Source organism: Crocodylus siamensis, chromosome 8 (genome assembly GCF_052110815.1).
Source record: "Crocodylus siamensis isolate JL-2025a chromosome 8, ASM5211081v1, whole genome shotgun sequence".
NCBI classification, from domain to species: domain Eukaryota; kingdom Metazoa; phylum Chordata; order Crocodylia; family Crocodylidae; genus Crocodylus; species Crocodylus siamensis.
In genome coordinates, this window is record NC_143402.1 from 2,252,485 (window position 1) to 2,264,831 (window position 12,347).

Here is a 12,347-nt window from a genome sequence, read left to right on the forward strand (position 1 = left end):
CTGCTTGCAAAAGGATGCCAGAAATCACAGGGGTGCCTCCATCAGCAGATGTCTCCAGATTTATTTTTACACTCGCTCTCTCAGTCATGAAGGGGTCTGAAAGAAGCCGCACGCGTATGTTGTGCAACTTGCCAGCTCCTCCTATCACCACTCTCCCGGGCTAGGAAACACCTAGATGATTTGAACTGGAATAAATTATCTCCTCTCCTGCGCCCAGCCACACGGCGCCTATATTCTCAACCCAGCAGTCCCCGGAAAGATTGCAGCTCCCCATGGCGGGAGAGCATCTTCTCTGGGATGAAGGGGTTGAGTTCTCGTTCCCAAGCATGCCCTGCACTTCTCTCAAAAGGATCATATCCAGCGACCAAGTCAGGGAAGCAGCCCCCCTCGATCTGGCAGCACTGAATAATCCTCGCTCACCGAGAGGCGCTCCCAGTTTTCTCCCTGAGGGCCTCAGCATTGCTGGTGCCCAATCCAGGACCCGGTACGTCGATGGAAGAGTGGAGTTATTAAAAGCTCGAGCATGCAGCCCTTTATGAAATCACTCGCTTTCCCCGAGCACTTCCCTGGGGCTCCCAAGCACCATTACACCCTTTGTTGCTGGAAAAGCTCTTTAAAGTCTTAACATACTCAGCTTCCCCCACCCAAAGAGCTGTGCAGGTCAGCAGGAAGTCGGCAAGCATTGCAGCCTGCTCCTCGAGGCAAGCGCTAGCAATTAGACTGGCGTCTGCTGAACGGCTGTCATCATTTGCGTGGTCAAAGCTATTTTCAGAGGCTCAGAGCCTGGCTGGTTCTCACCACATTGGATGGGCACCTGCCACGAGCTGTCCGAGCTCGCCCGATGCACCCACTCCTGCATGGTGGCCCAAACTTCCCCGCCCGCTTGCGCGGTAGGATTAGGCTGCGCTCCAGGAGGTCCAGGGCTGGCCGAGCCGGCTCTACATCGTGGCCATGTCTTCACCACTTCCCAGTCAGCCTGGGGCCACTGTCAAGAAGCAAGCACTGCCCACTTGTTCCTGCTCTGCTTGGCAGATGGCATTTAGGCAGAGGAGCTTGCCTCAAGGGTCCTGAGCACAAAATCTCCCAAGGCAGAGAGTGGCACTGGGGCATGATCCCCTCCAGCCACTTCCTTGGTCTACTTGCTGACCCTGAGCGGGGACGTGATACCAGACATGTCTGGTGCCCTTCCCGGAGCCCTGGGAAATCTGACATCGAGGGAATACAGAAGTGGTGTCACGCCACCATGGATACATCCAGGACTTTAACAAGGGGAGGCGGAGAGGGTGAGATGCATCATCACACATAAAACAACACCTATTTTCCTCTGGTTAAAAATAAGCTACAAGCTTTACTAATGTGCTAGCAGTCTAGGGCTGTATTAGTCAGTTTAACTGAAGCAAAAACAAGCAGAACTTCATAGGAATGAGTTAAAAACAGCTGGCAGGGCTGTGAAATAGGAGCTCCATGACCAGGAGCAGCCAACAGACATCAGGTTGGCAGAACAAAGGTGAGCTTGATTGGCTGAGCATCAACACCAGTAAAAAGATGAGAGGGTTGTTCGCATGAGTGGAACGAAGAGGTAGATGACAATGAGCTGTGATGTTAATGGTCATTGCTGCCTGACTATGAATGCCCCCGCTCCTGCCATCTAGTGTTAAGCTTTGGGTGGAGCAGGAATCAAAGGGAGGTACAAGCGCATCCTCCTGGATCCTGCCCTGCCCAGCTGAGCTCATCTGGGCAGGAGCAACCTCCAAACACATGCACGTAGGAGGGAGGCCACAGCATGTGTGCCGGCTTGGCTCAGCCCTGGTCTCGAGGTTTTGCAGCTCTCTCCTCTGCCCGTGTCAGTTTGAAGCCCCGGTGCCACTTACTGAATGCAGCTGCTCTCCCCTGCCCTGCCCTGCCCTGCCCTGGGGTGCAGATTGAACCTCAGGAGTTTCATGCTTGCTTTTCTCCTGCTGCTCGCCTGGTGCCAGCTCTCCTCCAGCTGCTGGGAGCAAGCCACAGCCTCGGCTTCCAGCACAAATCCCAGCCACAGCCTCTCCTTCTCTGCAGCCCTCTGTGAGGCCTCTCTGTGGGCTGGCGACCAGAGCAGCTACTGACACTGCCAAGCCCACAGGGTTTGCAATACAAATAAGAAGGGGGGGCCTCAAAAATCAGCAGGATATCAATCCAGGAAAAGGCCATCAGGACCGACGGTGGTTTTTCTGGTTGCCGGCCCCGTCTCCCTGCCTTGCGCTGGGAACTCCCACTGATGGGAGGGGGCTGCTCCTTGCTGCGACACTTGGGTCCACTTTGGGATCCACCCCCAGCGACTTCACTGTATGCTGGTGATGCCAGATGGGAACTGCTACTTTGGTGGTACTAAACCCCAGACCCGTACTCTCCTCCCTGACCCCATCATCCAGGCACTGTCTTCATCCCCTGCAAAGCAGGGCAGGCCACAAGGCTATGTCCACAGTCCATTTTACCTACGTGCTATATCTTCTTATGTTCCTTCAGCACGCAGGCAGCTAGGCCCTGGTAAAACCTGCTGCCCCAAGGCCTAGGAGAGGGCAATTTTAGTGCAGGACATGGGGACAAAGCTCGGACTTTCCCAGTAACACTAATGGCAGCGGCACAGCGCAGCTCTCGAATGCACTCCCCTGCAGGTCTGGTCCAAACTCTTTAGCTTGGTTTAAAGCACAGGAAAAACCCTAACTTGCTCCTGAACTGGGTCCACTGATCAACGTGGCTTATAAAAGGGCTTGTGAGCACTCTGAGTGTGCAAGACAATACAGCCTATTTGGTTTGCAAGGGCTTTTGAGTTGAAGCTAAATGGGCTTCAAAACTAGTATATCCCCATAACAGCTCTGATATGCTGAGTCTTTTCCAGCCTGCCGGGGTATGGGATCTGCAGGGCTCTGGGCCTGGGAGATTCAGGGCCTGAAGGACTCCAAAACGCAAAGGAAACCTGGGAAGTTCTTTAGATGACAGCAACCAAAAGCAAAGGATGCCGAGATGATGCTGGAAGTAGACACGTGTCTTTCAAGGGAGCTCATTCCCTGCAGAACCCCTGGCACGTTCTGCAGCAATGCAGCTCGAGCTGCAGCCCCGGCCTCTGCAGATCTGTTTCCTTCTGCACAACTGGTCTGCGATCTTTCAAGTTTGGGGCTGTCTGTAATAAATGCAGCAGGTGCAGCCAGTAGGAGAAAGGCTAAAAATCTAAGGGAAACAGGTTACAGGCTGGTGGCAGGGCATTAGTGGCTGGCTGCAGTTAGCAAGATCAGGTCATTGATAATAAAAGCAATTACAAGAAAGGGATGGAGGAAAAAAAAAAGATGATCTGAAATAGCTGAAGTGGATGCAGCTAAGACAAGGTGGAGGCAGCACCCAGCTTCTTCACAACTGCTCAGCAAGGCAGTGAAAGGGAAGAGCGGCTGGGATTAGCAGCTAAGCAAACACGACAATGGAGGGGACCGCCTAAAATTCCTCAGTCTCTGGTTGAACAAAATCCACGCAACACAAGAGCAGGGCAAAACGAACAAGGCACTAGGCCGTGCGTGACGGCAGGGTGGGCAAGGTGGCTGGAAAGACCAGCAGCCCTGGAGAAATGGATGAACCGCGGGTGCTTGGATACCCCCAGGAACTGTACTTTACCCAGAAGGACCTGGGAAGGGAAGAGGGGGGCATGACTGGGACCAAAACAGCAGGACACAGATGCAGGGGACAGGGCGAGGAGTACAAGTGTAGCAGGCAGTGGGGTGCCTGGATGGAAAAGCAGCAGAAATGCACCCCCACCAAGATGCGAGCCCAGCCTGCAGGGCACTGCGGGCTCCATCTGCAGCAGCGGGGATCGGGCCCGTTCGAGATCAGGCGCTCCTTGCACGTTTCTCCACTTCGTGTAGCAAGTGGCCTGCTGCTACGGGACCCTCCCACGGCTACGCGTGGGCACGGGAGCATGGCAAACAGACGGCAAAGCTGATCGTCCCGGGGCTGAGCGTCTCTGCTTTGCCGGCTGCGCTTGGCGGGGAACTTTGATCTGTGCCGCGGCAAGGGCTGATTTTCTTAACAAATTGGGAGCTGTTTTGAATTTGCCTAATTAAAAACGTGCTCAGGCTGGCAAATCAATGCTGAAGGAGGGAGAAAATCAGAGGGGAGGGGAAAGCAGGAAGCCAGCAGGAGGTCATGATGAATGCAGCCCCAATGCCAGCTCCACCTGGGCCAAAAATGCTTGTTACTGCATTGCCTCTGGTCCTTATAAGGGAAGACCTTGAAAATAAGTGGGAACCCCAGTATGAAATGCAGACACACCTTTTGGTAGTGCTCAGACATGATGGTGCCACGGCCTCTGCAAGACAGAGGACCTGAAGGCAAATGGGTTGGGCTAGAAGGGGAACAGAGGCACCAAGAGGTGAGCTGCCTCACCCACGGCCATGCAGCACATCAGTGGCAGGGCATGGACGGGCACTGAAGCCAAGTGCCTGGACAGATCCCATGCTCTATCTCTTGGCCTTTCCCTTTACCAGAATTAACGCGGCCAGAGCTCAGAGAAGCACAGCTGGGCTTCTTCAGCCGACCGGGACTGCCCCAGACACCCGTCGGACGCCCGCTCTGTATTGCCAGGATGGTGCAAGCCAGGCTACGCCGGCTTTGACAAGACGCAAAGGCAAGCAGAAAGGATAGGACTGATAAGAAACAGGTGACAGTGTTAATTGGACCTGTCTGTCATATTGATCAGCCGCTGCCCCCATCTCCGCCAGATGCACACCTCCATTTGTAACAGAGATATCAATGTAGCCCCCGCGCCGCCTCCAAATGAAAACATACTGCAGCTACACGCCTTCCTTCTCGGCCTCCCTCAAAGCCAGCGATTAAGGCTTGGTTCCAGTTTCCCAAACTTGCCTTTGGTATCACGCACCACATAAAACAGCCGAGCAGTAAGACTTTTTAAATACTGTGAAATCTGCTTAATTGGCACCTGCCTGATTTCTTTGGGGTGAGATAGCCAGCGGCTGAGATACGTACACTGCGCTGGTAAACTCACCACTTCGTGTCAGGACTCGAATGGCTGGAAAAGCAAGCTCGGTAGAAGGCCCGGCTTGAAACGAGATTAAATGAACCAAAAGCATTCATGTGCCTCAGCCTTGCTGCAGAGCACCCAAGCGACTTCAGTGCAGGGAGTTTCAATAAGCAAGAGCCCATTCACACCTGGTCAGTGCTGTGTCTACGTTTGCAGGCTGCATTCAGAGCAGAGAGGGGATGCTCCATTAAAATGGCAACATGGGGCTTCCTTTGTATTGATGCTGCAGGAAAATGACCTCTGGGATGTCAGAAATGGGTGCAGACTGGTTTAGGTGCCAGTCCACAGTCAAAATGCATTCAGTACTGGTCCACGTACCATGGTTCAAGCCCGAGGTCCCTGGTGCCCCGTTTACGTGGTTGCCTTTCAGAGTGGAACCGCACTTCAAAATGTTGAGGCGTGCAGTTCTCACGGACCTCTCTTTCTAAACCATCCCAGGCCTGCCCTGAAGCTGGTGCTAAGAAAACATCTTCACAATGGGACTAGTGAAGCAGTGCAAGAGATGCCTAGAGACGCTGTGGGCTCTCCATCACTGGAGGGGGAGCAAGAAGAGGCTGGATGGCCATGGGGTGGGGAGGATCTAGACATAGCGATGCCTGTGTTCATTCTTCCATGCGTATTTCCCCTCCTTCTGGGCTTTGCTGGTTGCTCCCACCCATCTTCCCCCATCCCTTTTTCTGCTCTGGGTCCCTTCCACGCCCACTTCTTTAGGACTTCAATGATTTCTAGGATCGTGGATTTGTCTGGGGTGGTTTGGAGGGGGTTGAACCTGCCTCAGGTAAGGGCTGGACTAGATGTGACCTGCGCAGATCCCTGCCAGCCCTGCTGGTCTGCGACCAAGTGGGGCCGCAGGAATTCGAACGAGCTCCAAGAGCCCTTTGGGTGACATGGAGGGGAAAAGGGAAGTCAGCAGGTTTCACTTCAGGCCTTTCCTTGGAAGCCGCAAGCGAACAAACCACAACCTCTTTTCACTTCTGCCTTCAAGATGCATTTCTCCCCCACTGCATTACCAAGCATCTGAGGATGCTCCTCGCTGGCTACGGTTACTTCTGCAATGAAGCCATGAAGGAACCCAGGCAGCTTCAGAGACCCCAGAGAGTTTGCACTAGGTATGAATTGGGCCCCTGGGTTTTAAGCAGGGCAAGATGTGACCTTTCCAGAAGGGAAAACTGAAAGGTGTTTTCACAAGCTGAGCCATAAAATACAATACAAAATCCCCGCAGAGGAAAACCCAGCTGGGGACATGCCAGCCTCCGAGAGGCTCTAGGAAACCAACCCTACTGTTCTCTGGGAATTCAGGCCTTTCTTCTCTAGCACCTTTATTGAGCTACTAGCTCTTCACTTGTCTTCAGAGGTGCCTCTGAACAAACTTCTCCTCCTCGCACCATGGGGAAAGGGTCTTCACTTCAGGAACAGCAGCTGGTTGGTACCCAGCCTTCTCTGAGGATATAATACCAGGGCTTAGCCAAACAACCCTCACGGACCTTATGGGGCCAACACTCAGGACATCGGGGTTCAGTTCCTGAGCTCTGCCATTGCTTGGGGCATCTCTTTCTGCATCCATCAATCCCCTGTTCAAGGAGCAGGGCACTGGGAGGAGATGTTTGTTCAGAGGCAGCTGGGTTCTGCATTTTTACTCGGTGTCTTTAGCCCAGCTGTACGGCATTGACACCACATTGGTAGGTCATGCTGGGGAAACAGCCTTCTTACTCCAGATAACGTGTTCAGCCACCGTTATCCCTCCGAGCAGGGAGCACATGCCACCCGCGATCAGTGCTTACGCGGATCTCAACGACTGTCACGATCAAATCACAGATCAACAGCAGAGACCAGAGATATTTCAAAGGGCGGCTATTTCACAGATTTCATCCCTGCCAAAGAACTATACCCAGCCCACAACGGCTGTCTGAGCTCGGAGCGCATTTTTATGGCAATAACCAGTCCTGATGTCAAGCCTGGAAATGACGGAGAATTCCCCACTTCCCCGAGCCAGTGTTTAATCACCCTCTCTCTCTAAAACCCAGGTCTGCTCTTCATTTCTAAAAGTCACTCAGGCACTTCTTGCTTTCTTTTGAAATGCATGCATAATAATAGGTATAAACCATCCACCCAGCCCCACCGGACTCCAGAGATAACTACGGGCACACAGCAACACCCCGGCCAGAGAGCCAGCTTGCCATGGCGCAGTCCTGTGCCATCCTGAGAGAGTGGAGGAAACGCATGGGCAAGAAGCAAGGGTTTCTCTGAAACCAGATCCCGAACACACATCCTGGTTTTCCCTCCCCTACATGCAGAGGCCAATCCCTTGCCGTTGCCCCTGCTAGCAGTGGCAACACTTGGTAGGAGGATTTAATTAGTGCAGGCCAGCTGGGCCTCTACAGGGAGGCACCTAAAGAAAATATACTGATCCATGCACCTGAAGCCAAATTTCTCTCTTCCTCCAGCGGTGAGCCACATGAGGAAGGGCTGCCTTTGAGTGGCAAGCAGGTCCAGCACCCAGAAGAATGGGCTCTGGCTCTTCTAGGCACTATTACAACACCAGCAAGGAGCAAACAGTCATAGCAGAAGCCCAGCATGGAGACATGTACAGACCCCAGACGCATGTGTGCGGGTCAGAGACTCGGGGAGTCATGGCTTTTGAGTGCACGCTGTTGCAGCCAAGATCTTTTTAGATACCATATTTGCAATAACCAAAGATAGCCACTGCCTGCATCCATCAGGGACCAGGACCTTCCTTCTCTTAGCTTGCTGGACCGCACGCTTCTAAATAACATCAGCCGCTGCAACAGCAGGAGCAGGGGAGTGCCGGCCGTGAGGAACATGCGAGCTTGCAGACTGCTGCAGGTGGGGCCTGCATTGCACTTATCTTGTCCAGTGTCAGCCCTCACCTTGGGAAGCAAGGGGTTCACAAGCCAAGGGATGGCAGGATGGAGACTAAACAGCTTCAGAAAGCTGCACGGGGATGTCGGGAGAGCCCAATTTCCAACTCAGTTTTCACACAACCAGGCCAGACCTTTCTCCACACTACACCCAAGGGGCACCGTGTCAACCAAGATGGTTTAAGGACATTCATGTACACTGTGGACTCTGCAAGGTCTCCCAGGGGACTTGGGGCTGGTAATAGTCTTTTCTCAAAGCTTCCAGCCTACAGCAGGAGGCACGCAGCTGGTGCCTTATGCCCACAGGGATGCCACCGAGGCATCATGCGGGCACAGGGGCTCTCTCGCCCGAGCCTGAGCACAGGATAAATGGGGAGGGAACCAGCAGAGAGAAGACCCGGCCGTCGTGTGACTTACAATTGGCTGTAGCTGGGCGCCCGGGAGCATGAACTGCATTTGCTGTGCAAACATGGCTGCCGCAGTCTTCTGCTGGATCAGGTTGTTGCGTCCATTGATTTCGAGCTGTGTTTTTAAGTGTGGGGGAGGGTGGAGATATTTGCAGTTCTCTCGAGTACACCGGCCCTGGAAGGGAAAGGAAACAGCACGTCAGTGAAGGCAGCACTCAGGGGCCAGGGAGACGACGCGCTTGCTAAGCCTCTAACAAACGCCAGCACCTACATGGAAGCTTTCTGTTCAGCTACCTGCCTCCTCTCCCCCCGCTTTGCTTTTTTAAAGGCACCTGTGCAATTTTTACGGTAGCATCTTGCTCACGTGAAAAAGCCTCCCACAAAGCCTCCGGAGGTTTTGTTCAAGGGAGCCGATCAGATGAAAGGTAGACTTGGAAAAATAAGCAAAAGACTACTGCAAATAGAAATGTTGTTGTGATGGCTGTTGTGAATGAACTACACCACCACACCAGCAAGAGCCACCCGTTTCCTTATTACTTTTAACCATTGCTCTGCGGGTCCATGGACCCAACGAGCACAGCGCCAGACTGCTGGATAGCAGCTGGAAAATGAAGTGAACTAAAAACAAAGTGCTGAGGCTGGTTGCCCCCTTTCTTTTCCCCCCACTTCCCTTTCAGACCTAATCCCATTATAGGAGGTAACGTGACATCAAGAGAAATGCATTTGATTTGCAAAAGTCATGCCTGCTGCTTTGCTGAAAGTAGCATGAGAACTGCAGGGATGGGTTTAAAACAACCATGCTTTCTCCACCACAGCATTACCTTATGTGAAACAACAATACAGCTTCACTGCCACTAACGCTCTTCATACAGCCACTAGGTCCCTTGCATCCTTTGCAGTGACCATGCCCATTTCCCACCTGTGAAATCCTGCCTGGTTGAACTCTGAAGAGGAGGAGGAGGAGGAGGAGGAGGAGGAGGAAGGAGGGTGTTGCCCTAGCTCCTGTTACTCTGGATGGCAGAGAAAAGCATCAATAAGATCACCAATCTGGGGAAAAAAGCATTGCTCCAAATATATAAACAGCACTGTCAAAAGCACAGGGCGCCCCTGCCAGGCCACTTCTTGCTCCGTGCTTAGAGACATCATGATCCCAATAGATGGTGAGGTTTTTGGGGGCAAAGACTATCTCCTTGGCTATGAGTAGACATTGCTTGGCTTCACATGCAATCAGTCTGCCACTGGGGCTGCTAGTTGCACAGCATTACCTTCATTATGCTGCTCAGCAATACTATTGATAACGAGCACAACATTTCCAGGGCGGGTGTTCTCCTCTTCAGGAACCTGGCTTTGGAAACTGAGTTCCCAGCTGCATCTTAAATACTGGCTTTAAGGAAAGGAAAACATGACCGTGTGATTCAAGGCCCTGCCTGCTCAAGAAACCAAGCACGCTGGCTGCCAAACTTTAGTCCTCTAGGGAGGGGCACAAAGCCCGTCCAGACCCACAGCCCAGCATTGAGCACAGTGACAAATTCAGAACCAGGGGCCCAAAGTCGAGCTCTTACTAGGAGTTAATAGCCCAGGTGAGCCCGAGTCCAGCTAAGCACCTGGAGGAGAGACATGGGAACCTGCTGTCAGTGCCCGCTGCAGCTCCCATCAGGCCCCATCCACAGAGGATACGAGCTATCGCTCCTGCTCTTGAACACAGGCTGCAGCTGCCTGTGCCCACGCCTCTCCGGAGGGCACAGGTCACATGATCACAGAAAATGAGGGTTGAAGGGAGCTCAGGAGGTCACATCCAGTTCAACCCCCTGATCCAGCAGGACCAGCCCCAACTACATCATCCCACCAAGGCTTTGTCTACCCGGGTCTTCAACACCTCCAAGGATGGAGAGTCCACCACCTCTCTAGGGAGCCTGTCTCAGTGCTATACCACCCTCCTCATGAGAAAGTTTTTCCTAATATCCAACCTCAACTTCCCTTGCTGCAGCTTGAGCCCATTGCTTCTTGTCCTGCCATCTGCCCCCACTGAGAACAGCCCAGCTCTGTCCTCTTTGCAGCCCCCGGCAGGGAGGTGAAGGCTATCAAATCCCCCCTCGATCGTCCCTTCTGCAGACTAAATCAGCCCAGTTCCCTCAGCCTCTCCTCCTAAGTCATGTGCCCCACCCCCTGAACCAACTTCGTTGCCCTCCACTGGACTCTCCCTTCAATGCTTTCTGCAGCGGGGGGCCCACAACTGGACACCGGACTCCAGATGTGGCCTTCCCAGTGCAGAATAAAGGGGAAGAATCACTGCCCTGCATCTGCTGGCAACGCTCCTACCGATGCAGCCCAGGATGCCCTTAACAAGGGCACACTGCCGGCTCCGTGCCACACAGGCAAAGGAAACTCAGAGCCACCTCCATCCTCGCTGGGGAGGTTTGCCCAGCCCATGGTGCAAGTTAGGGCTGCTCTCACTTATGCCGGGCAGTCAGTGTTACAGCTTCCCCACAGGTGAGGACTGCTATCCCAGACCTTGCATCTCCAGGCCCGGTGAGGCTAGAAGACAGAGGAGCTGGCTCTGTCCCTGTTGCACACCCTTGGGGACCACGCTCGGCAAGTCTCGAGCTCACAGCTCTGCAAGGCATCAGGCTGGCCCTGCGATGCAGAGGCCTGAGGCTGCAGAACAGCCTGCTCTGCTCAGAGGGTGGGGAAGGAAGAGCTGGGGATTTGTTTTCTAACCACTCGCTCTCTTGCTCCCACCCCAACTCAATTCGAGCTGCAGCGACACCTCCCGCCCTCTGCATTAAATATGCACGCCAATAAATATTTAATCACTGGATGGAGAACTAGGCAAGGCATTTGGTAGCTGACAGCTACAAAACCTGAATTTAAAAGCCTGCTCCTGCAATTCATGCCGGCCAGGGAGATGGGCCTGGCTCATCTCTCTTCAGGAGGGGCACGGGGCAGAATCAGCCCTTGGCTGGGGCAGGACCGTGGTGGTGCCACCAGGTTGTTTTTCCTTCTGCAGCTGCCTGGCAATGCCCGGGCCATGCCTTGGACGACAGGGTACCAGGAGAAGCCAGCACTCTCCTCCCTGCTCCAAGAGGCAGACAGGGATAAAGCTAACTCCGCAGGTCCCTGCGTTACTAAACCCATGTCAGCCACAGCCCCCCCAGAGTCTCCTCTGGCAGGTGAGGGGGGGGGTGTGGGGCTGCCTTTAACCACAGGAAACGTTGGAAACACCTGGCTCAGCTCCTCCACCAAGAAGGTGGCCAGAGAGATGCATCCCCAGCCAGAAGCAGCTTGCATCAGTGCAAAGCAAGGGGCAGAGGGCACTCTTTGGCTCGGGAGAGCCTTTGCCCCAGCCACGATGGGCCAAAGGGTTGCAACGGAGAGCTCACCCCGGCACCCACAATCACCCGGCTTGGCGCAGCCATTCATCTCGCCCGTCACTAGACTGCCACGCAGGCGTGGGACCTGCATTGGCACGATGGCAGGCAGCTGAGAAGCCAGGCAGCTGCTCTTTGACAAGCTAATATTTACAAAGGTGCTCTATCAGCCCTAAAAATTCCTCTCCGCCAAAAGCTGGCACGCAGGCCTCGGACTGGGGAGACGTTCACTCCTACCAAATTTGGAATACATTTGCGTAGATGTTTTTTTTAAATATATTACAGGAATGGAGGGGGGTGGGGGATGTGCTACTGGTTTTGTAAACAACATTCAGTGCCCTATTTTAACTTGAAAATGGGCTTCTTGTTCCAACAGAGACGTCTCGGGTCATTGATTTGTCATGTAGAGCACCCCGGTTAGGGCTGGAGCACTCTATTTTAAGGGTGGGAACTACTTTAATTACAAATCGGGGCGTTGTGCTCTTTGGTGCCAATAAATTAGCATCAAGCCTTAGGCCCTGATGTTGAGATTGGACCTGGGTGGGCAGAAACTGGCACCCACGCAGAGCCTTGGGGCTCTCCGTGGACTCCACGCCTGTGATGGGGGCTGTCCATGCTGATCTGAGGGCCG

At 53.6% G+C, this 12,347-nt stretch overlaps 1 protein-coding gene across 10 annotated transcripts in view; it reads right to left on the minus strand.

Annotated features, from left to right (window-relative positions):
• The window catches only part of MBNL3 (muscleblind like splicing regulator 3), a 97,110-nt gene that overhangs the window by 28,937 nt on the left and 55,826 nt on the right, over positions 1 to 12,347 (minus strand). For all 10 annotated transcript variants that reach the window (XR_016443998.1, XR_016444000.1, XR_016443999.1 and 7 more), the window contains one exon: positions 8,359 to 8,523. Coding sequence is in view for 7 of the 10 variants with exons in the window: in XM_090061495.1 (XP_089917621.1) it covers positions 8,359 to 8,523 (165 nt within the window). In the remaining 3 variants the exon portion in view is untranslated. The remainder of the gene's footprint in view (positions 1 to 8,358; positions 8,524 to 12,347) is intronic.